The 26,256-nt window shown below is 41.6% G+C and overlaps 1 protein-coding gene across 9 annotated transcripts in view; it reads left to right on the plus strand.

Annotated features, from left to right (window-relative positions):
• The window catches only part of LOC117259695 (protocadherin Fat 3), a 391,086-nt gene extending 365,536 nt beyond the window's left edge, over positions 1 to 25,550 (plus strand). For 7 of the 9 annotated variants that reach the window (XM_033631307.2, XM_033631310.2, XM_033631309.2 and 4 more), the window contains 7 exons: positions 3,429 to 3,675; positions 8,722 to 8,875; positions 14,337 to 15,046; positions 16,435 to 16,548; positions 18,491 to 18,550; positions 18,996 to 19,031; positions 24,505 to 25,550. In XM_033631307.2, the coding sequence (XP_033487198.2) occupies positions 3,429 to 3,675; positions 8,722 to 8,875; positions 14,337 to 15,046; positions 16,435 to 16,548; positions 18,491 to 18,550; positions 18,996 to 19,031; positions 24,505 to 25,136 (1,953 nt within the window). In that variant the 3' untranslated portion in view covers positions 25,137 to 25,550. The remainder of the gene's footprint in view (positions 1 to 3,428; positions 3,676 to 8,721; positions 8,876 to 14,336; positions 15,047 to 16,434; positions 16,549 to 18,490; positions 18,551 to 18,995; positions 19,032 to 24,504) is intronic. The other 2 variants (XM_033631315.2, XM_033631316.2) reach the window with 1 other exon arrangement.
• The last annotated feature ends 706 nt before the right edge of the window (positions 25,551 to 26,256 follow it).

Here is a 26,256-nt window from a genome sequence, read left to right on the forward strand (position 1 = left end):
TCTAGTGATGTTTTAACTTCACCTAATTACTGTAGCACTCCTTCCAACTGGCAGAACTTGCTATCCCGTAAACTGTGAAATGCTAGAATGTAGTTTTTCTGTTGTGCCTATTATTTTGGTGTGTGATCAAAGTCTGTGAATTATTACACTGCTCACCCTACATACAGGTTTATTTTGCCCATTGTCACGTCCACTTGTGTGCACAACCTGTTTTCTGTATGGAGGGATTAGGAGACAGTGGGCCTTTGGCACAGATATAAAAAAGCAAGAGCATAATTTAGAATAGACATGCCCAGTGTTTTCCCCCTCAAAATCCTATTTCTGTCCCCTCACTTTCACAGCATCAGGCTGATTTTCTTACTAAAATCTATCTGAGCATTGTTCTACAACTGTATAGTCCCAGTATTTAGTCCAGAAGAGAGAGGATCTGATTTGATGAAAATGTTGATACATTCACCTGAGTCGCCTTCAGTTGTTACCATGTGCTCAGAGCAAAAAGCTTAGCAAGCAGCAGTGAGTCATACAATGATTAGATATCGATTTAATTGGGATATTTAAAGTACAATACCAATTTTTGCTAGAATTTGAAAGAGATTTTGAGAGAACTAATACTGTAAAATTTTCAAGGATTATTAAAAAAAAAAGAATAAATTCAGAACAGGATTAAAACTGAATATTTGTTGTATGTTGAATAAATGTTGTTTCTAGAGCAGCAACAGTAATATTAAAACAGCAAAGTCACAATACAAAACTTACTTACTGGAAACAAATTTAAAATGTCATTACAATAAATTATATTCCTGACATCACAATACAGAGTGAAGTTTAGAAAAAATAAAAAACAAAGACATCAGTCAGTATCAGTCCTCCTGTTTTCTCTGCTCCTCCCTCTGCTGCTAATAGCCACTGCCTGCATATCACATAACTGCTGGTAAGTGTAAGGATACATGCAAACTGAGGTAAACCATTAGACATAAACAGTTGTTGTTTCAGCTTGTTAGTTCCAATTTCCTATTAGCTGGAAAGCGCTCTGTGCTTGTTTGTAACATAATATTAGCGGCGGTGGGTGAGAGACTACAGACAGAGCAAATTGAAATATCACTTTTCAGTGTTCAGTGTTGCTGAACAGGTGTATTGGTAAAGTATTGACTTTTCTTCATGAAGGTTTTTTTGCACTCACTCAAGGTATCTTTACTTCTCTGTCTTTACCGCAGCATCTCTACTCCATGTTAGTGGGTCTGTATGTGTACATAAAAGGGGCATAGTAGCCCTGATGCACAGACAGCAGGAGAGGCTGCTGCAGCATGATAATAAATTACACACAGACAGTAAGCTAACTGTTACAGGTAAAAGAACTGGTAATGTCAGAGCAACAATGGTTGTTAGTAATTTAGCACCAGGGCCCTTTTAGTACTGGCGGGATTAACGGGGTTAAAGCTTTACACGTCAGTGGGAAAAAGCATATAGTAAAAGATCGATCTCCGATTTTATGAATCAGTATTTGGTCATTCAAATGAAGATCGATGTGAGTCGGATGATTTGTTTTTAACCCAGCCCTAATGCCTACGCTGTTGCATTAAAGCCCCTTCAGCTCTGCTCTAGTATTTAAAGATCAGTAGTGACAATCAGTAGTTAGAGAGCAGTTTTTTTGTGGTGACACCTGAGTACTTTTATGCAAAAGGATGAAGAAAAGTGTCTCTGCCAGCATTTCCTCCTTGACAGTGTGAACTGAAACATTTGAAACAGCATTTAGACCTTTATGTTAGAAAATAAAACTTTAAAGTATAACTCAACAGTTAACAGAATAAAGAAACTGTGAAAAAGCCTTGCCATCAGATATGGTAATTCATGGTAGTATTCATGATAATAATGTTGATAATAATACAATAACACTAAAGATCCTCACTTTGGTTTGGTGTCGGCTGACCCACAACCTAAGTTATTCTTAAACTACAGCCCTGCAGGACAATCTATACCTCACCTGGTACATCGTGCACCTGACATAGACTGAGTTCTTTGTAGCGGCCCGCGGCCCTTTCCTGCATGTCATCCCTCCTCTCTCTCCCACCTTTCCTTTCAATCTACAGCTGTACAATCCATAAGTCAAAGATTCCCAAAAAATAATCTTAATTAAAAAAAAAGAAAGAAGAATGACAGCCCTGCACAGTTAAACCCATTTTTCTGTTATTTTAACTGTTATTCAAAAGCACAAAGTCAAACCTGTTCTATTAGTTCACTGCATTGTACTGGACACTCATCTTGTTTTCACTTCCCAAATAAGAAGTTTGTACATTAGAATGTAGTTAAGCTGTGGAACTGGTCTGTGGTTGTAATGTCAATGGGAATGATGACCAAAACTGTGACAAAAAAGAGTCAGGTTTATTATGTAACTTCTTCTAATCGAACAATAGACTCCAGCCATGTTTAATGCACATTTCCATCTTCAAACTCCTACAAGAACATACAGATCTTTATAATTCTCAGGTTATTAGTTCTGCATATTTAGAATAAAATATGAATTACACATTGTGGGTGCACTATCCCTTTAAGTGTCACCCCAAGCCAACCAGCAAGGAGGGGAATTGCTTATAAACCCTCCAACAGTGAGTCTGTGTTGATGCCATCTTACTGACAATGTGCAATGTTGTATTGTGTTCTTCATGGAAGAAGCTCTGTAAGACATAGACATTTTTATTGTCATACAAATTATAACATCTAAAAAGTTTCATTGTATTTTGGATAAAAAAAAAACTTTTCTAGTCTCTAAAAGTCTTGTTCATTTGATTGTAAAGTAATGTATATATACAGGGACAGTTGCAAAAGAACAAGTAACTTAAATTCATCACAGTAAAAAAAATAAAAAATAAAAATTGAAGATATTACCGGAAAAAGAAGGAATGCTTCTAAAGAATCTTAAGAGTACATTTTTTGTCCTATTTATTTATTTATTTATTTACTATTTATTCTAATTACAAAAGCATTATAAACAAAAATGCAGGTAAATAGCAGAACAAACAGATCAAATTAAGTACTATACACATATAGCAAATATACATAAAGAACATAAAATGGGATTAAGCTTTAATTTTCTCCATGGTTAAAAAAAGTTCCTCTGTCAGCCACAGAAAAGGAAGTCTGTTGCAAAGCTTGCTGCTGTATTTGTACCCTACGCCTTAATGAAGGGTGTATCATTCAGCTGTAATGGCGTCTACAAACGGAGTTACACTCCACTACATACTAAGAGTGGGTAGCATCCATTTTTTCAGTTGGCCTTGTGTGTGTGTGTGTGTGTGTGTGTGTGTGTGTGTGTGCTTGGTTCATTTCTTCTGCTCTTGTGAAAAACAGCGTGAGTACATTTTGACTAGTCATCACATCTTTAGTGTATCTTTATAAATCCATGCATGAATTTGTGCCTCTCCTCTCTTCAGGTGCAGCAACCAAACTCTCGCAGCCTCATGGACTCCCAGAAGGACCCGCAGGTGCTTGAGGGTTTCCAGGGCTGCCTGGACTCAGTCATGCTGAACAACAACGAGCTGCCGCTGCAGAACAAACGCTCTCGCTATGCAGAGGTGGTGGGACTGACAGAGCTGAAGCTGGGCTGCATCCTTTATCCTGACGCCTGCCTGCAGCAGCCCTGCCGCAATGGAGCCACCTGCATCAGTCTTCCCTCTGGTGGTGAGTAACAGAAAATACAGTACAGCTACTTAACACTCAAGGTTTTGAGAAAGTGATTAATTACTAATGTGTTAACTGTATTAGAAGTGTTTTTTAAATGTTTTCTTTACTTTAAAAATTTTGTTGAATAGTTTGAAAATATTTTTACTGCAGCTGAGCATTAGTTAAAGGTTCTCCCTGTGTGTGTATTGGAATCTGAGCTTCTTCTTCTTCTGTTGTGGTAAGCCGGTTCGGCCACACATAGTATATTTGAGTCTCTGTGAATGTGTCCCACTCACTGCCGCTCTGCACTGCGCTCATACTGCACTCATACTGCAGTTGCCACAATGGGACGGCATCGATTCAGAAGCGTAGCACCCACCCTCTTGTTCCCCCAGGTAACAATGTTAGCTCTGTTAGCAATGTTGCTGCTAGCCTGGCCCCAGACTCTGGATCTTAGATGTACTCTGAATGTCTCATACAGCTACTTTAATCTAAAGATGAGGTGCCCCTCTTATCTAAAACATATATGAACTATGAAATTAAACCTGCCAAACCTCACATTAAATCACCGATTAAACTCTTGAAGGCTTAAAAAAGGGGAGAACTGATATGCAGTTGTGTTTTTTTTCTGGGGTTTTTGTTTTGTTTTAAAATCTTCCATTTAATAAGTAAAATAATCCTTTGGGACATAAATAATGAACCTTTTGTTCATGAAATTTTCTCATATACAGTTCTAATTAAGTGATTAAATAATTTGATATATCTGCAGTTTATATTGTGTGTACTGTCATACTATGATTAATGTATATTGAGTGAACACCAGAACATAGAAACTATTGTATATTATAATAAAATCTGATACAAGAACTTGATGTTGACTCTGCATCAAGATGTGTTGATTTAACTCTTTGTGAGGTTGCACGTAGAGGTAGTTTTGTCTTAGACTATATTTTAACTGCAGGTGTTTTAATAGTTTTGCTCCTCTGTACACAGTGTGTCAATAAGATGGACTAAATATTTAAAAACACAAAAAGACTATTTATTAGACTATTAGAGGCAGCACAGTGGTGCAGTGGTTACTATTGTAACCTCACAGCTAGAGGGTTCCTGGTTTGGACTGCCGGGTTAGGGGAGCCCTTCTGTGTGGAGTTTGCATATTCTCCCTGTGTCAGCTTGGGATTTCTCTAGGTGCTCTGGCTTCCTCCCACAGTCCAAAGACATGCAGATTAGGTTAACTGGTTACTCTAAATTTACCATTGGTGTGAATGTGAGCGTGAAAGGTTGTCTGTCTCTATGTGTCAGCCCTGTGATAGTCTGGCGACCTATCCAGGGGGGTACCCCACCTCTCGCCCAATGTAAACTGGGATAGGCTCCAGCCCGCCCGCGACCCCTAACAGGATATGTGGTCATCGAAAATGATCAAATGAATGAATAGAGGGCTATTAGATAGCATTGCATCATGAAGGTGTTTCTGTTTTTCTGGCTACTCAGTATGGATTATATTTGTTTTGACAGAGTTTAAATGACAAATCTCTACCAAAACTTAAAGCTTCTGTATGCAACATTCAGAGCATTAATATAGCAACAAACCACTATTGACTATGTAAAGATATAGTGGGGTGATGGTGTCCTGAGCACAAAATGAAGTCATGCTCCCTCTGTGTGTATTGTAGTCTGAGCGTCTCTGTTCTTTGATGTGATAAGCCAGTCTGTTAGTGCATGTTAGTTCCTGTGTGTGTGTGTGTGTGTGTGTGTGTGTGTGTGTGTGTCCCACTAGCTAGGTAATCGCCATCGCTCTGCACTGTGCTCATACAGTGCCTATTGCTGATAACACCGTACTGACCCACATTGGCAGGATAACGTCATTGTGGAAGTGGAGCACCCACCCTATGGTTTCCCTATGCTTAGAACCATTAGCTCTGTGAGCACTGTTGCCATTGTTTAGCTCTATGTACTGATTTACCACCATTAGCTGCTAGTTGCCAGCTCAGCCACCTTCATGTTGACAGCTGTGTGTAGACAATCCCAGCACAGACTCAGTCATAGATGTGCTCTGAATTACATGCACAGAGCCCTCAACTTTAAGACGCTGTTTTCTCAAAGCATGCTAAACACATGCTGGATTAGTTCATTTTTAAGATTTTATATATTTTTTAAATGTATGTATTTAATTGAATTTGGTCTATATATTCTTCACTTCTGACAACCATAACAATAAAATATATTTGTTTGAAAGTGGTGCAGGACAATTAATTAATGGATGCATTTAGAGTCATTTCATCTGTACCACATCATGTTTCTCACTACGTTCTGTCTTCCCTACTCTGTCTGTGTCTCTCAGTCCAAAATCCACTGCTTTCTTCTAAAGACGTAAATGTCCAAACGGCTCACAAATGTATTGCCTCATTTTTTGAAAAATGGTCCAGTAATTTCCAAAAACAGCTGGTCACTGTAGGTTTTAACAAATCACCAACCAAACAAAAGGAAATAGTGCATTTTGTTGGGGACTATTTTCAGCAGTGGATTAATCCACATTTGGTGCTCTGGTGGGTATTTTGGGCGGCATGATGGTGTGTATGCAGTGATGGAAATAATGGCATTATAAATAAACGGTAAACAGTAACGAGTACAACAACAAAAAAGTTACTGTCTCCCCCGTTATAACGCCATTACCGTTACTCACACTAAAATGCGCCATTACTCGGCTTTACTTGAGTTCACCGAAGCGGCTTTCACCCAAGCAAGCTCCTCAGTAGTCTCGCGTGACCAGCCTCTCTTACTTCGGAATTGGAGTCTGGGGACATTTGTCTTTCGTTTTGTAATAGAAATGGGCGGGAAAATCCAGACCATGTGAAGGCGTTGCCATCGGTGCAGTACGTGTGTTACATGTAACAGAGACGTTGTAGCTCTGCAATATAGCTGAATCAAATGAAATCATATGTGAAGTTGGGCATTTTAACATGGGGGTCTGTGGGGATTGACTGGCCTCTGGAGCTAGCCTCAATTGGTAATTAGAGGAACTTCATTTTTTTTGCACTTCCACATTAGCCTCATTTTTCAGCTGCTGAGGTTGCCGCTTGAACAGTTTTTTTGGACAATAGTGAAGCTCCATGGCACAAAGGAATAAGATACATCAAGCTTCTATACACACAAAATGTTTGTTAGCAGGTACATTCATTGTTAATTTGGGTCTTTTTATGGGATTTGTTGACTATAAGAAATATTAAAGAATATGGTGTGGGGACTTTGAGGCCCAGCTGTTCTGACGACAGCTCCAGATTAATTTCAACCCAGTTTCAAGATCTGACAAATCCAGACTCATCTGTCACCAACAATCACAAGTTGCTAACTCAGTCCTCCACCACAGAAGATCGGGTCATCGAGGAAGAGTCTTGATCTGTTGTGACGGTTGAAAACCCCACATTGGGCTCTAGTTTCCTGGCGCGGCGCAGGGTGGCGCAGGGTGGCGAACCCCGCGCTAAGCTAGTTTCGAGCAGCGCAACCCGAGACGCGCTCAGTTTGGTAGTTTGGCAGACCGAGGTGAGCTGAGATGGGTGAGGCGGCGCAGCAGGGGGAGGTGTCGACAGATCCAGCTTGACGCAGTGACAGTTTCGTGCCAAAAGGCTTCACCAAAGGTGCGCTAAAAGCTCGCCAGCTGAAACCAGGTCTACTGTCAGTGCAGGCAGAGCGCAGCCGGTGTAAGCCGACGTCACCAAAACCTCACAGGCAGGTTTCCACAATATCATTAGCGATGCAATAAATAGCCACAAAAACCACTATTCAATGCCACTATCTGCAATCAGCACATAAATGTATCTCTATATTGACTGTCCCGTCACATCTGATGTCAGATCAAAGGGGATTGGCACCGTTTGGCACGCGTAATGGAAACCCAACCTGATTTGATTAACACAGCTGCAAACTAATGAGTTCACATCCCTCTCAGCCAACCACAAACAGCCACAGCATCAGATAGGGAGTATATATTCAGCATCTGTCATCTTAGAAAAGTCAAAAGAAAAGAAACAGAGTGAGACTGCGAGAGAGAAAGAGAGAGCGCACGTACATGAGAGAAACGCAATATTGATTTACAATTGTCGTGACCTCCTCCCAGGCTACCTTTGCATCATCAGCCCGTGGAGGTCTGCTCGCAGTTCCGTATATTCGGACACTGTGAGCTTGGACCTCCCGGACCAAAACATCAGTTTCCTCCTGGGAGGAGTTTGGCCGTTTGATGCTGTTGCTCTCTTCTGCCATGGCGAATTGAGTAAACTCTCATTACGCCTTCACGCGGTGCATTTAAGGGCGAGGAGAGGGGCTCATTTGATTGGTGTGATGTGTGTAAAACCCACTCCACGCCTTCTCTCCTCCCTCTTTCCGACTTGCCCAGGTAGGAGGGACGGAGGTGGGAAAGGGGAGTAGCTGCGCCAGGGCGTACGGTGTGCCAAACTTGCAAAATCCGCCTGGCCACACCCAGTTGGCGAAGCGCAGGTGCGCTGCGCCCCCGCCTCGCCTGGTCTGCGAAACTAGAGGCCAGAGTGTTAGTAAAGTGAGTGTAGCAGCTACAGTGTCAGCACACAGAAGTGGTGTGGGGTTTTTTTTTGCAAGGCTACAGCACCAGCAGGAGCCACTGAACACTGCTGTAAGACCTCCCACATGCCACATGTTCCTCATTTACACTGTAATGAGCAAAGCATCCTGGGAATTGTTGCAGCCCACTGTTGTCATTTACACAGCACCGTGGAAAGGTTAGTGTGTGTATCTCTGATTTATTATGTTCACACAATAGAAAATGCTAATTCCCCAGAGTTTTCTCGTGTGTATTTGGGATTTATTGCTGTGTGTCAGAGCCATTCTCTTTTTGAGCATACGTGTGTGTGTGTGTGTGTGTGTGTGTGTATCTTCATTATGCTGTGTGGGTGTACTCATGTGATTTCCCAGAGGTCTGTGTGTTTGGCCAGGCAGTGCTGTAAACACTACACTGACTGCTCTGAATTCTAATGAAGTGTGTGTGTGTGTGTGTGTGTGTCCCCCCCCCCCCCCCCCCTACCGTCTGTCTCCTAGGGTACTCATGCAGCTGTAACCCCCAGTACACCGGAGGTCGCTGTGAGATGGAAATAACAGCGTGTGTTCCCAACCCGTGTCAGAATGGTGGCACATGTAAGCCCATCGGCAACGCCTTCCTCTGCAGCTGCAGGAGAGGATTCAAGGGTCTGACGTGAGTTCCAGTCTGAACACACAAATCTGAACTGAAAGCCCTGAAAGGGTCCATTCACCCACTGTCTGGTAAATCAATTTTGGTATGCACCTCAAAGTTACAACAGAGATGAATGGAATTCAGACTGATAGATTAAAAAAAACATCAGAAGCTCTGTGTTTTTCCAGAGTCAAGAGCTACTTTCTACAGAACAACTAATCCCTTTAAAACTGCTGACAGACTATAATAGGGACACACTGATTCTTGAAAAAGACGTTTAAAAAAAAAAAACCTCTTTGTAAGCTTCTCTGTACATTACAGTTCTCCAGTCCTCCTGACCTCATTCATTCATTCATCTTCTAACCGCTTCATCCTCTTGAGGGTCGCGGGGGGGCTGGAGCCTATCCCAGCTGACATCGGGCGAGAGGCAGGGTACACCCTGGACAGGTCGCCAGACTATCACAGGGCTGACACATAGAGACAAACAACCATTCACGCTCACATTCACACCTACGGACAATTTAGAGTTATCAATTAACCTAGTCCCCAATCTGTATGTCTTTGGACTGTGGGAGGAAGCCGGAGTGCCCGGAGAGAACCCACGCTGACACGGGGAGAACAGAAGGGCTCCCACACCTGGGATCGAACCGGCAACCCTCTTGCTGTGAGGCGACAGTGCTAACCAGTGCCAACCACCACACCACCGTGCCGCCCCCGTCAGGAGGACTGTACCTTGTATATACGGTACAACCCTCCTGACCTCGGCAGGAAAAGAAGGAAAAGAATCATTATCCTTAATGATTCTCCTGGCCCTATACATATATACATATAAATATATATATATATATACATATACATACATATACAGTACAGGCCAAAAGTTTGGACACACCTTCTCATTCAATGCGTTTTCTTTATTTTCATGACTATTTACATTGTAGATTCTCACTGAAGGCATCAAAACTATGAATGAACACATGTGGAGTTATGTACTTAACAAAAAAAGGTGAAATAACTGAAAACATGTTTTATATTCTAGTTTCTTCAAAATAGCCACCCTTTGCTCTGATTACTGCTTTGCACACTCTTGGCATTCTCTCCATGAGCTTCAAGAGGTAGTCACCTGAAATGGTTTTCCAACAGTCTTGAAGGAGTTCCCAGAGGTGTTTAGCACTTGTTGGCCCCTTTGCCTTCACTCTGCGGTCCAGCTCACCCCAAACCATCTCGATTGGGTTCAGGTCCGGTGACTGTGGAGGCCAGGTCATCTGCCGCAGCACTCCATCACTCTCCTTCTTGGTCAAATAGCCCTTACACAGCCTGGAGGTGTGTTTGGGGTCATTGTCCTGTTGAAAAATAAATGATCGTCCAACTAAACGCAAACCGGATGGGATGGCATGTCGCTGCAGGATGCTGTGGTAGCCATGCTGGTTCAGTGTGCCTTCAATTTTGAATAAATCCCCAACAGTGTCACCAGCAAAACACCCTCACACCATCACACCTCCTCCTCCATGCTTCACAGTGGGAACCAGGCATGTGGAATCCATCCGTTCACCTTTTCTGCGTCTCACAAAGACACGGCGGTTGGAACCAAAGATCTCAAATTTGGACTCATCAGACCAAAGCACAGATTTCCACTGGTCTAATGTCCATTCCTTGTGTTTCTTGGCCCAAACAAATCTCTTCTGCTTGTTGCCTCTCCTTAGCAGTGGTTTCCTAGCAGCTATTTGACCATGAAGGCCTGATTGGCGCAGTCTCCTCTTAACAGTTGTTCTAGAGATGGGTCTGCTGCTAGAACTCTGTGTGGCATTCATCTGGTCTCTGATCTGAGCTGCTGTTAACTTGCCATTTCTGAGGCTGGTGACTCGGATGAACTTATCCTCAGAAGCAGAGGTGACTCTTGGTCTTCCTTTCCTGGGTCGGTCCTCATGTGTGCCAGTTTCGTTGTAGCGCTTGATGGTTTTTGCGACTCCACTTGGGGACACATTTAAAGTTTTTGCAATTTTCCGGACTGACTGACCTTCATTTCTTAAAGTAATGATGGCCACTGGTTTTTCTTTAGTTAGCTGATTGGTTCTTGCCATAATATGAATTTTAACAGTTGTCCAATAGGGCTGTCGGCTGTGTATTAACCTGACTTCTGCACAACACAACTGATGGTCCCAACCCCATTGATAAAGCAAGAAATTCCACTAGTTAACCCTGATAAGGCACACCTGTGAAGTGGAAACCGTTTCAGGTGACTACCTCTTGAAGCTCATGGAGAGAATGCCAAGAGTGTGCAAAGCAGTAATCAGAGCAAAGGGTGGCTATTTTGAAGAAACTAGAATATAAAACATGTTTTCAGTTATTTCACCTTTTTTTGTTAAGTACATAACTCCACATGTGTTCATTCATAGTTTTGATGCCTTCAGTGAGAATCTACAATGTAAATAGTCATGAAAATAAAGAAAACGCATTGAATGAGAAGGTGTGTCCAAACTTTTGGCCTGTACTGTACATATACACATATATATATATATATATATATATATATATATATATATATATATATATATATATACATACATATTTGTGTATGTATCACTCATTCTTTAGAATTGGGACAAAAACCTTACTCTTTCATTAGGCTGGAAAATATATTTTAAAAGATCAAAGTCTTCACTATTTAACCTTGTCATGAGCCAACCTCCCAGTGAGAAAACATATTGGTTTCCTAAAGTATCCAATCCTCTTTATCTCCAGCAAGGTCAGCTCGCCACATTTTAATGTTAGGTATGTCATTCCCCTTCCAAAGCATTAATATACATTTCTTAGCACACATGAGACAGAAATGAAGAAAATGTTTATGAGATTATGAGAAACTACTCATACTCCCAGCAATGTTAATCATAAATCATAGTTAGAGGGTCTTGCTTTACTTGGCATGCAAGAATTTTGGAGGTAGTACTAAAAATATTGATCTAGTAATTTTCAGTTTTAGGACACTGTATAAAGCTGTGACCAAGGGCGGCCTCACAAGTCTCACATTCCTCATAAAATGGTGACACTGAGGGAAATAATCCATGCAGTTTCACCTTTGAGTAATGTAGTCTAGAGAATGGGGTCTGGCCACAAGGAGGCACTATTAAATTAAGTTCAACATATTCCCCTCTGCTTTCTCACTATCCTATCTTGTATGGCTGAATCCAAATGTCCGCACTTGCAGACTCACAGACTTTGCGGGCGCGTTCACGGGAAGTCCGGGAGTGCTTAGGGCTGCCCAAATCCACAATTCATTCAGTCCACAAGGGTCCTCAAACGGACTTTCTGTGGATTTCCAGAGAGTCCGCTTGGGTTTCAGACTTCAGCAGACTTCACTAGTTTAATTACCCATAAGTCATTGCAATATGGATGTGACGTTTTAATTTTTTCAAATTGCTGACAGAAAACACACACACACACACACACACAAAACCCCATAAACTTATTCTAAATTGTAATAGTAAAACGTTACTTGAATAATGTAGGCCAGATATAAAATTCAACAACATCATGATACAGAAATATGTAGAAGTATAGGGTATAGAGGTAATCAATATGCATTTTAATATTGCAGCCGAGCCTATAAAAGCTGTGCAACCTGATCACGTAGGCGAGTGCTGCAGTGATCACCATATTCATGATAGTCTCTCAAATGTTCCCATGGACACAAGTGAAACAGACTCCATGCCTGTCTATTAGCTCTTTTTATAATGCTGCAGACTCCCGCTGTTGCAGACTTTACGTGATGACGGTGAAGACGTCACATTCGTACGCCTGAAGTCTGTCAGGGCTCAGTCTGCAAGTCCAGAGGGTGGAGATTTGGATTCAGCCTGTCACATTTCCTTCATGCCATTGGAATTCCCTTGCTGCCAATTAAAGGCAATGTGGCCACTGACACACAGTGATTAATTTAATCGTACACAGACAGACAGACATACACACACACACACACACACACACACACACTGTATACTGACCACCATTATACACTAGCTGAATACTGTAACTTGTTTCATCAACGCATGATTTTTTATGAATTTTGAGAGCTTGAGGTCAGGGGGAATCAGATCTGAAAAATTTCCACACAACAAAATGCATCATGTCTCTGGTCCTCCACCTACTGTGTCAAATGTAGTCACATTTTGTAGCTCTTCTCTGCAGCAGTCTGCATCTACACAGCCAACAGTCTGACGATGTGTTGACAGCAAAATCCTCACTTTGACCAACACTTTAAAATTCCCAGTTCAGTTATAATAGTGTTGAGCTGTTGGTCAACTCTCTGACCTCTGTGATCAGAGTTCTACAGTGGACATTTTTGATAAGCAGAGAAGCTTCACACTGCACCCAACAGTTTTAGTGTGCAAAATAACAAAAAGCATGTCTGCCGATTCTGATAGATCATTTTAAAGCCAATATTGACCGATACCGATTATGTGCCGATATAATTGTGCATCCCTACGTACAACTGCAGAGCAATGCACACACACAATCCCGTTCTTCTGCGTAACTCTCTCTCCGGTACTGTTGTAGCTGACTGGCTCACCGGCAGGTGGGTCCTCCAGCTCCTGTGTATTAATTTGCGCTTGCTATTGTGACAAGTTATTATGTTTGTTGTGCTAACCTCAATATTTGTTTATTGTGTTTCATATCATAGGCCCACAAATATTAATCCATATCTCATAATTAAGAGACTTTGATCTAGACCCTCCCTGTGTCCAAGGCTATTCATTTATTTAAAAAGATCTAGACTGTTTAATTGTTCTATATCATCACGGTATTACTAATATAAGCAGGGGACTTTAATACAAACTGGTAACCACTGTATGTCAATGTGTGAATGGGTCAGACCTGTGCAGCTCTGGATTTGAAATGAACTGTAATGAACTGGAGCTTGCTGTGAAACAACATGACCCTCATCCATTTAAAATGAACATTCGTTCTTCTGAGCTTCTTTTGGTTAAAGTAACGCAAAAGTAGTGAATAAGTAACTAATTACTCTACACAGAGAGTAATATTGTAAAGTAACTTATTACATTTAGACAAAGGTAACTAGTAATAGGTAGCATATTAGATTTTGAGAGTAACTTGTTCAACACTGCTGATGTATAAATGACATTAAACAGGCTAAGAACTGAACTGATAAGCACGAGGTGTCCTCTCCAAAATCAAGTTCTAAACTTACCGTCTCTCTGAATTTGTTCAACATTAAATACCACCGCAAATTGTGTTGATATCTCACACACTGCATCTTAACCATATTAAAGACAAAGGGATTGTGTTGTGAGCCTTCAAGGGACAACTTTTTCTGCAATCTGTCCACAGTGCAGTTCATCTTATTCTCCCTTTCTGGCTTTGGAAAAGCAATCACCTGGGAGCAGGTAATTGAGCAGTCTGGACTATTCATACTTTATCATCTTACACCAGTCTTTTCTCCTCTTTCCTCCATCCCTCCATCCTACAGCTGTGAGGAAGATGTGAATGAATGTGACCGCAGTAATCCAGAGGGCGAGTGTGAAAATGGCGGGGTTTGCGTCAACACTTACGGCTCCTTCTACTGTAACTGCACAGCAGGCTTTGTGGGTGAGCGCTGCGGCCTGCGGCCCGTTGTTGTCCCGGACATGCGGGCAGGTCACACTGTGGTCGGTAAAGAGGAATTGATCGGAATCGCAGTGGTGCTTTTTGTCATCATTACCCTCATCATCCTCTTCATTGCTTTCCGCAAGAAGGTTTTCCAGAAGAACTACTCGAGAAACAACCTGTCTCTGGTCCAGGACCCAGCCACTGCAGCACTCCTCAACAAGGCTAATGGCGTTCAGTTTAAGACCCTACACTGCACACCAGGCGACCCTCTCAACCTGTACTCAGAGCCAGGGCTGGGTGCTGTGGTGGGAGGGGGTGGGATGATGGGACCTCCACAGGTACCTGTGAGGCCCATGGCATACACGCCCTGTTTCCAAGGAGATCCGCGGTCCACGCTGGAGAAGATGGTGGATGGACGCGGCGTGGAGCATACAGAGATGAGCACCTTTCACCCGGAGTCACCGAGGATCCTCTCAGGTACCACCAGAAGGGGAGTGGTGGTGTGCAGCGTGGCCCCCAATCTTCCGCCAGTGTCCCCCTGTCGCTCAGACTGTGACTCCATACGTAAGAGCCCATGGGACAGTGATGAGGGTGAGTGTGTGTGTTGTTTTACTTCCTGCTACAGTGGGAGTATGCAGTTAGAATAAATTAGAGATAGCAAAGTGGTATTATGTAGAGTGTGTTTGTGTGAGTATCTCGGAGGTTCTGCCAATGAGGTACATTTGGGCCAATATTGAACTGCAAACACATGTATTCTACAAATCAAAGAACTGTTGTTTTTTTTTTATATGTAGTTTGTGATTTAAATTGGCATCATATTACTGTAGTAGTCGGAACATAAGTTACAGGTTTTTGTGTCCTCCAGAGAGGAATGTTAGCAGCAGACTAGGCTTTGTTTTGGTATTTTGGTAGCTCCAAAGTAGATCCTTACTTTAAAGATCTGATTGATTACATTTTTACGTAGACAAGTAATTTTTAAAAAAATGCGGAATAAAAATATAGCTTTTCTTCTTTAAGTATCCTTGGGCAAGATACTGAACACCAAATGTCTCCCAATGGCTGCTCCATCGGTGTGTGAAAGTGTGTGAATGGTTACTGATTAGGCAGATGGCATCTAGTATGGTAGGCTCAGCAACTGACTTGTGAATGTGTGTGTGAGTGGGTGAATGTGACTCAGTAGTGTAAAAGCACCTTGAGTGGATTGAAGACTAGAAAGGTGCTATACAATTGCAGTCCATTTACCATTTATACAATATTGTTCATCATCATGTTTTGCTAATTTTTGCATGTAAAAGCACAAACTACTACTACCTTTACACTCTTTAGTTTTTTTCCTCACCTTAGATTAACTGGAGTTAATGCATTTACAATGCAGAGTTATTACCACTCTTATATATGGAAAAACAACAGTTCACAGACTCGTTTTTATAATGTTTGAGGAGGTATTGCTCTTCAGTTGGTCAGATAATAATAGATTGACAGGCTCCCTCAACCTGTCAAGTCAAACGTTCTGTCCTCTGTATGCTCCAGATATAGTCCTTTTCTTAACTTACTTTCAACAGCAGGAACGCACATCACATGACAGTATGGAAACAGCCACATAATTAATGAAAAGTTATGGAAGTTAGTTTTCGTCAAGAGAAAATCCCAGGGGAAAGTCTGTGGTTTTTGTGACCCATCCACCACTTCAGCCTGCCTCCTTACAAGAACACTCAGGACTGGTTTCTTGTTTAATCCCACCAGCATATCGGTCATGTGATTGTAAACTTCCAAAATATGTGGGTTATGCATGAATTACTGGCCCATGACTTTTCATAATGAAACGAATAAACACTTTATGAGAACACCCTGGTATAGAATAAGGAGCATGCAAAAATACAGTTTTCATTTTGTACACATCCTTTCAGCTCTTCAAAATGCAGTTTTTCTACTTTTGTGTTTGTTTTGGCCCTCCTGACCCCTTGAACCTCTCCCTGCAGGTAAGATGGTTGACATGGCAGAAGAAGTAACGTGTTTCTCAGGAAGCAACAAAGGCAGTAACTCAGAGGTCCAATCACTGAGCTCCTTCCAGTCTGACTCTTGCGATGATAATGGTAAGACACACCCCTTGCACTCACAGCAAGAATGGTTCAGGATTCTCAGGATACCTCAGTTCCTTAGCATTTCAGTTCATCTAAATATGATTATATTTTAAAGGCTTTGTTTGCTCGCTTATTATTTGGTTACACTGAGTGTGTCTTTCTTCTGTTTGAAAGTTTTACTCATCAATATCCATGCAAAACCTGTACCATCCCTCAGACTTTCTGTGATACATTTGTGAGAAAATTGTGAGAGAACTATTTGGACTAACTTAGAGTGCTGCAATAATTGTTTCTAAAATGCTGCATTAGTTAATCCCTGTCAGAAAAATACATAGAGGAGATCTGAATAAAACAGTGACTCTCAAATAGCTGTATTTTTCATGTGTTTAGTAACTGGCAACCTCAGTATCTGAAAAATGAAGCCAACATGGAAGTGCCAAAAAGTGCAGTTTCTCTAATGGCCTTAGTGTAATGGTTAGAGCACTCGTCTTCCATGCGGAAGGTCCAGGGTTGGAATCCTGCTGGGGTCGACCCCTGCTGGGGGCGAAGGCATGCGGTCACAAGAGGTTCCCACTGCCGAAACAAACGAGATCAGGTTCCTTATGAGGATTCAGGATAAGAGAGTAACTCAACAAGGGCACGTCTCAAGCCTGTTGTAGACAGGAGGTTCCAGACGTAAAAGTGGATTCAGCAGTAGTTATACAGGGCCTCATGGGTAACTGGATATGTGCAGGACAGTAAGAGAGAAAAGAGGGGAGGGATAGAAAGCATGGAAGCAAAGAACAGAGAGAGTACAATAAAAGTTATTTTCCATGATAGGAACTTAACAACCCGTCACTTGAAGCTTCTCATAACATGAATCTTTAAAAACCCATAAGGTGTGCCATGGTCATCAGGTCTATTCTCTGCTTAGTGTATGACAGAAAAACACATAAATTTACACGTAGTGACGTTTAAACATCAGTAGCATTACACTAATAGAAGAGCCCCGTCCATAGGCAGATTGATAGAACAGAGAATATTTATCGGGTATTCTGACTCACAATATTGCCTGTATATTGAAACACACTTAGATGCAGTGCCTATCTAACAATGTCCTGTCTTATTCATTCTGTGGTGTTTGCTATGTTTCATACCAACTGTTGCATTACTTTCCCCTAAGAGTACCTGGAAGCTGGATTTAGTACTACTTCTGGAACGGTGCTGAAATTTATGTTTGTGGAATAATGCAGGAATGCATTCCCAAGTATTCACAAGTGTTTTCTCACAACTGTATATTATAATGATCTCACAACAGCATCCTTGAAGAGGCTAAGAGGTTTTGATTGCTTCACAGTGTAGTATTGGTGGTCTTGGCATTTGTGCTGGAGCTGTGTGTTTCGTTTTGTGTTTCATTTTCATTGCATCATCCTGTTCTCACTAGATTTTATTTAAAATCCATGAGAGTCATTGTTTTACCTTTCAGAATGATCATAATTCAAAGATGTCAGCTTTTTTTTTGCCCCTAGTCATCACTTAATTAAATATGTAAGTTTTGCCTTAGCTATGTTAATACTGTCACCATTGTCATTCGTCTGCTTAAAGTCTGACTGGTGTCACTAGATGTGAAAGTATCTGTGCTAAAATGAAAAACGCAGTAGTGTAGTGTTTTTTGCTTTGATATTGCTTTGTTTGGCAATTTTCTTTGCTGATTTATTTTTTTACCCAAAATATCTCCATATATATGAACAGTATTGTATGCAAATTTCCCCCAAACATGAAATTCAGCAAGAAGTCTTGATTGTGCCAGAGGCAGACAAGGTAGCCCTCTCTGCAGACAGGACTGGCAGTGGTGGGCAGCCATAAGCAATGCCATAAGTGTGAGGGGATACCCCTGTCTAACACCATAACGAGCATTTTTCACCTTGGATGACTGTCTTTCAAACTTTATCTCCTCCTTTTTTCCCTCCACAAGCCTCCATAGTGACCGTCATTCGACTGGTCAATGATGCAGTCGACACAATCGAAAGTGAAGGTACCATGTCTCATCCCCTTTGTGTCTCTCTCCTCTCACTCTTCTCTGATCTTAGTCTGGTCATTGCAGGATTCTGAAAGAGGTGTCTCCAGTTAATACCCAAGCCCATACACTTACTGTGTGTTACATACTGTACCTTCCAGTAACATAACCCCTCCTGGGCACTGAATTAGCTCCCATCATCTTTACAGATTATATATATTTACCCTTTTTTCCAGAGAGCACACTTAACTTCTAAGGTCCCTGTTAAACAGTGCTGCTGTGTTGAACAATCTCAAGAATTTTACATTTGTAAAACTCAGAAAACACTTTAGAGACCTACATTCATTTTCACACCTCCAGCCTCAACAAATCTTCTGTCCTATAAGATTACACTTTGAACAGTAGACACACTTATGATCCAGTGCTAAAGGCATCTGTGTTATGTTGTTCTTCCATCTGACAGTGTCAGTTATGGACCAAGGTCAAACCTACAACAGAGGTGACTACCAGACCCCCTTCCTTTACCCCACCCCTACCTATCCATCCATCCATTCACCATTCTATCTATCTATCTATCTATCTATCTATCTGCAGTGAGTAGACAAAATAACAATTACTCAATGAAAATTAGAGTGCAATAACACAATCTACATTGTAAAGACTGAAAAGTGGGTCATATTAGGCTGTATGTCAGTTAACAACATTACTCATGTTTATCACCCCCCTGTTTGTTGTCGACACAGTTTGTGTCTGTGTTGCTGTTCAGCAGATTCTTTTTAAGACTGATGTCCTTGGTATATTGAATAATGTAACAGCATTTTTGCCCTGCTAACACCAAAGCCCAATGATGAAGATGCTGGTAGGTCGATCTATCAACTATTTAGTCCGGAACAAGATATCTTGACCAAAGTTCCATAACATTTGCTAATGACTCACTGACCTGTCCTCTAATGTCAGGATCAAGCCAAAGCTTTCACTTGACTTACATTTATGTCCCTGACAGGGAATCTTGAAAACTTAAGATTTGCTGTAAGGGCCAAAAGGACAAATGTGTCTTGTAGCAACAACAACTGGACAGAATGCTAGTGTCAGATGTTTTTTTGTTTCCATGCACAGCTTTAGAATTTTTGTCTTGTTCAGTCGTTGCTCCTACAGTTTGAGCTCAGATTAATGATTCTCTCTGAAGCTCGTTTAGTTTTCCTGGATTACTTTGAATTGTAGACTGTACTAAAATACTTTTAAGTCCTCGAAAGTGTTACAGTCAGCATATGCTGCTAATTCGCATTCAATCTATTTTGACCCACCTTTAGTCCCAGTGAAAGCTGAGCCAGAAAGACTCTGCCCTACTCCTTCAATATACATATACAGTACATATGTATATATATATATATATATTAATATATAATATATATATATATATATATATTATTATATAGTATATATATAGTGTAAACTACTTAGAGTGATCACGTAACAGTGATCAACTGCTTTTATGGATCAAAAAGCTTGGGGCAGAATCATTCTTATACAAATGCTGTTTAAATATTTGCTTATAGTAATCAAGTAGTCCGCATACTGTGTTAATTTGGGGACTTGACAACATGACAACATATGGAGAAACAATTTAAAACTACGCACCTGTGGTTGAGCTCTCTTTAGGGGATTGATAACATAATGCTTGCTTGAGCGGCCCTTGGTGAGGAAAATGGCAGAAGAAATGGCATTGGTAGAGGACAATTTCAAAATTTCCATAAGCTGGTTTGAGCGATTTAAAGAGTGAGAGAGAGAGAGAGAGAGAGAGAGAGAGAGAGAGAGAACAATATGTTTAAGAAACTGCATGGGAAGGCTGCTGAGGCTGACATGGTAAATTAAAATAAAAAGCAAGGCTGTCCATTTCATTACTTTACATCTCTGGAATAAATATGTAAATGTAAATGACATGGTAATTTGCACAAGAAGAAAAGAAAAAACAATGGTAGTAATAATCATCTGGATATAGTGATCAATTTGACCCACAGACATGATCACTGTAAGCAGTTTCCACTGTATCAAATTAACTGTAGCTAGGGTGCCCTACTCCACCTTGCCCCCAACACCAGTAACATCAAACACTATCTACCACCTGATGGTCATGATGGTTCTTTTGCCAACCATCTGTCAGGCCCATTGTCAGTCATTGACTCCTGATAGAGTCTGCGAGAACTTATCATATCTAAGCTAGTGTATCCTGACTGCAGTTATTTTGTCTACCCCCTGTATCTCTCTACCTCTATGTATACCCAACTGTACTTAAGTATTTCCATACTTTGTCACTGATAAATTCCTCTGCTCATCCCCTTGAAGAGTCAGTGGTTTGTGTGTGTATGCGTGATGTAGTGTGATTTCCCACCCCTTCCACAGCTTGTTTGCCACTCATTGTGCTGTGCTGACTTAGCAGCCCAGGGCTGTCATTATACCCCCCCCCCCCCCCCCAAAGACACACACCACCCCCACCCCCCTCTTCCGTGCAGCTTTTTGCCTGCCATTCTCACCTTACTACATCCCACCATGTCACTTTGTTTGGATTTTTATCTCCAGCCCAGTGATGGTACTGTACCAGTTGTTGCGTGATGAAGTTTTCACAGCCTCAGTCTTCCCATGGTTTGTGTTCTGCTTTGATGCATGGATGTCTTTTTGTTTGATTTCTCATTGCTTTTGTTTCAACTTCACTCACCTCTGAAATTAACTTTGCCTTCAGTTGAATTAATCAGTCAGTTTTTGGTTGATTGTCCTTTTGGTCAGACAAACCTTTATGATGACAGTTATCATTTATGCTATGTCAGTAGGTTGTTGGCTCCGGTGCTCAATGATTCCTCAGTGATTCCTTAGCATAGTCCAACTGGGTCCCATTTCAAATGCCCATCCCCTCCAACTTTCTAATGGGCAACAAGTCTCTCCCTTTCTGATGGACTCGGGGGGGGGGGGGGGGGTGGGGGGGGGGTCAGGCGTCTCAGTTGAAAACGCAGCACTAAAGTGCCCTATCAGCTGCCCTCTTGAATGATGAAAATGAGCGGATGTTCCCTTTTGGCTGCCCTCTTGAGTGATCAAAACAAGACGATGTGCCCTGTTGGATGAAAACAAGTGGATGTGCCCTTTTGACTGCCCTCTTGTCCCCATGTCATGCAGTAGATGCCCTTTTTTCCTTTTTGCCCCTGCTCTTCAAACATCCTGAGTCCATCACTGCTCTGCCAGATGTGGTCAAGAAATGTAGCCTTGTTTAGCTTGAATTGAGACAGCCATTGTATTTTAAGACTGTAAGATTCCAAAACAAATTTCTTGCCAGTCTTTATGCTGCATTAGGTCAGTCATTATCAACTTGTAAAGTCAGTACATCAGGTAACACTTCATATTTTCATACCAATTTTTTACATTTTGGTGGTCATCTGTCACCAGTAAGTGCTCTGTTCAATGCATTAACAATTTGATGTAAGTAATGTAAGACAAGCATATATCATTAACTGTTGTTAGTAATCTGGACATGTTGAGCACCAACTGATGGTAGGCTGTTAGAATCTCTTACACATGTTATGATAAAAAGATGAAAGTAAAAGCGTCAGTTTAAGGTGGCTTCTTGGTGCTAGATTCAGACACCACCAGTGTTGGGGAGTGATGTGTTTCGGGTACTCAGAGTACTTTGTTGTAACAAGTAATGGAACACATCAGTGTATTCTCATAGAGTGGCTCATATGATATCCTACAAAAAATGCATGCACCACAGTTAGTAAGATATCCCACAGATGTGTGCCCCACCAATCAAGTCACATCCTCAACATACAGTTACGTAATTAACTTAAGTTATGATGGTTATGTTTAGGCAATAAAAGTAACTGTGGTTAGGTTTAGGAAAAGAAACATGTTGAGGTGGTGAAAATGACTCAAGATTCAGATAGATAGATAGATAGATAGATAGATACTTTATTGATCCTGAAGGAAATTCACTCAAAGTTCTTATGGATCCGAACACATGATTCCAACAGAAAGTCCCAGACGAAGGTCTGTTTTTTTGTGACCCGTCCACCACGCCAACCTGTCTCCTCACAAGCACCCGGGACTGCTTCCTTGTTTACTACTGCTAGTGCATTGGTCATGTGATCGCAGCATTTAAAAATATGTGCGATATGTACAAATTTGGGTGAATTGCTTTCCGTAGGAAAAAATACGAAAAATTTGTGAGAACAGCCTGAACACATCAGTTTTGCAATTTAAAGGTAGGGTCTGGAGGATTTTCCAGTTGCTGTTTGTAAACACACATTCAAATTTGGCCCCTCCTATCAGGCTCAACTCTCCCGGGTGTACGGAGCCCGGAGGTACGAAGAAGGCTTCACAGAAGAGGTTCAGGCAAGGCTTGCGCTGGTGCACGCTCGGACACGCTCGAGCACGGCACCTGCGCTCTCTCATTGGCTGGGGAAATCTCCGCCCAGAAGCGGTCCGAGCTCACAAAAACATCAAAATACAGTTAAAGGGCAGGAGCTCTGCAAACAGAGTCACCACCACACATGAGTAGAAGCCCATAGGTGATGATTAAGCAGGATTTCATTTGTCTATATTTTGTTTTGTTTCAAAATCCTCCAGATCCTACCTTTAAGTAAACATTACTAGTTATGTTTACTAGTTATCCATTACTTGCACAGCAGCAGATAAACGGACGCGTTTCAGCTCATAGAACGCTGAGGACGGCTATGAGCTGAAACGTGTCCGTTTATCTGCTGCTGTGCAGTTTATTAAATTAAAAGTGTCACACTTATAAGTGAGTGCTGTCAGGTTTTGTACTTTTCTGTTATAAAGTGATTTGTCATGTCCACCCCATTAACACTAATAGAAGTGGCAGCAAATTCTGGCTCCAGTGCAAAACTCAAATGCTGTCACTGATGTGATGACCTTTCCTTCTTTTATAGTTTCCTTGATTTACTCCCATCAGCACATTGGTCACATAAAAGCAGCTTTCCAAATATGTGGGTTATGCACAAATTACTGGTTCATGATTACATGGGATATGTGTGAATCTGGGTGCATTACTTCCAGAAAAAAAACCCATGAGAGCCAGAAAGAAATTATTTGACTGTTTTCTTATCTGCCACCTGTACAGTTGTATTTCAGTGAAATTGATCATGCAACTAAAACTACATGGATAGATTTAGGGTACTATAGGGATTGTGGTCATGGCAAAAAGAAACCAGTGCTGACTGTTGACTGCACACAGGATATGAACTGGTGTCACCTGTGTCACAGTCAGAGGCCCAACCATCCACCACAACCTTCAAGCACTGAGGTTTCTGGAGCTTCTTAGATCTAACAGTCTGGAAGAGCACAATGGGTCACTTCTCAGGAAACCATAGGTTGACATTGGAATGAACAGTTAACACAGTCAGTATTTTGGCGAGGATAGTCTTGCTGTGGTTGCTGAAATGGGACACAACTACTAAGCTGATTATTTCTGGGCTTAATCTTAGTTTAGTATTATACTCAGTAAGTACTTGCATGGTGCTGAATTGGTAACAGGGTGAATCAGAGCCAACAACCCACTTTTGACACGTGTTTTTTATCACTTTGCTACACTGACCATTAGTAAAATCTACCAAATATTTGCAGTATCCCTCTTCTGTGTTGCTTTGTTTTCTGAGCTCGTCAACATGAGTGCTGCAAGTCTTCATGAAGCTCAGCATGCTGTGACACCTGTGACTCCGACCCTCAAAGGCTCCTATTGTGCATGTCACATACCTTGAAAGACCTAACATGTTTTCTGTGCAGGTTGTGCCTTGTCATGCACTTGATCTTCCACACCTCTGTGTATTGTTGATGTAACTGAGTGTAACGTATCTGGTGCATACTAAGGCATGTCTGCTGCACAGCTCTCTACATTGTGGAAACTAGTTTCTTGTTGTCTTGTTTCACAGCCCAGATTGTTACTAACCATCTCCCCCTCTACTGTCCAGCATATCACTGGGACACATCAGACTGGATGCCAAGCACCAGGCTGTCAGACATTGAAGAGGTGCCGGGTTATGAGGCAGGTCCTGGCAGTGATGTAGCAGGCTCAGCCCCACGCCTTGCAGGAAGCACCCGTGAACTGGAGTCAGACTACTACCTGGGGGGCTACGACATTGACAGCGACTACCCCCCTCCCCATGAAGAAGAGTTCTTGAGCCAAGACCAGCTGCCACCTCCGCTGCCCACAGGTGAGGACTATCCTGAGCCCTACACGCCACTGACCACCAATCCACCGGCTTCCAAGGAGAGCACTCTGAGCTCTGGCAGCACCGGGCGTAAGCATGCCAGACCACACTTCCACCCCAGCCAATACCTGCCTCCCCACCAGCTGCCCCTTGGGGAGGCATCCCATGGGGACTTCAGCACTTCATTGAGTGGCGTATCCCCAGGAAATGGGGACACTGATGACTCTGTGTCGCTAAATATGCGACTTTCTGTTGGTGCATCATCAGCCTCAGACATGTCGGCCCCCTGTGGGCTGGATGACTCTGAACATGGCAGCGACTTTGACAGTATGGACGAGCTTCGTCGCGGGGTAACCATCATCACTGACTCACAGCAACAGACTGAGGTGTGATTGATTGACTAGTACAGGGATGCTATGGGACATATAATGGACCAGAATGAGCATAACATTGAAGCAGATGGAAGGAGATGAACAAGCAATGATATCATGGGAAGAAATACTTTGTCAAGTAATGCTACAACCATAGGTTATAACAATGACCGCAAAATTTAAAACTACATTTCACTTGTTTTAAGTAATATCCTCCAATGCAACTCTGTCCAGACATGGGAGTGTTGAGTTTTACCATGAACTACAAAGTTACTGTGTTGTCCTGTCCCCTCTGTGCAGAACAATCACAACTTTCCTCCCTGTTCCAATAGGAAGTCATGAAAGGTGAAAAGAATGGAGTAGAGAATGTGAATGAGAAAGACTTATCCAAAAGTGATTGGAATATATAGATGCGGTTGAGAAAATTCGGAAAAAGAGAAGGGACAATCATGTAAGTCAAAGGGTTGTATGCTTCCCTGCTCCTTAACAGAAGCTCATTGGACCACTTCTTTCTTAAAAAAAAAAAAAAAAAAAAAAAAAAACAGACACAAATTCCCGTTTTCCTTTTTTCCTCCTTGGATTTGTAAACTTTGTAGTGCTCCAAACTTGTACAGACTTTGTAAAATAGTACGACTTTACTGGTGATTAAGTATGAAACAATGTTCTGGTCACATTTTAAAGAAAAACTTTATTGTTTTTAATGTGGTATGTGCTTGCTCCTTTCATAAAAAATCATGCCCCCTTTCAAGCCATGACATTTCAGCCATCAGCCATAAGCCCAAAATGTTCTGTGTGTCACTGACTTTCCAGGTTTATTGGTTTTGGTGCAGAAGCCAAGAACTGCTGTTGTTGCTAATGTATTTAAAGGGCTGATATCTAAAGGTCACAAACTGATTATCTTATTTACAAAGAAGACATAGTACTGCTATAGCCTTTGAAGACTAATGACACAAAAAGTGCTTAACAAATAAATTTTCCTCTACTTCATCCTCATCTTATTATTGTTGTTGTCCCAGGTTTAGGGATGGGATGATATACAATTTTATTGCAGATGGTGATAAAAAAAAGAAAAACACTCACAATAAGTTAATCACAGTAAATTTCTATTATCAGGATAGTAGTGAATATTGTGTCCAGTAAA

Source organism: Epinephelus lanceolatus, chromosome 4, assembly GCF_041903045.1.
Source record: "Epinephelus lanceolatus isolate andai-2023 chromosome 4, ASM4190304v1, whole genome shotgun sequence".
NCBI lineage: Eukaryota > Metazoa > Chordata > Actinopteri > Perciformes > Serranidae > Epinephelus > Epinephelus lanceolatus.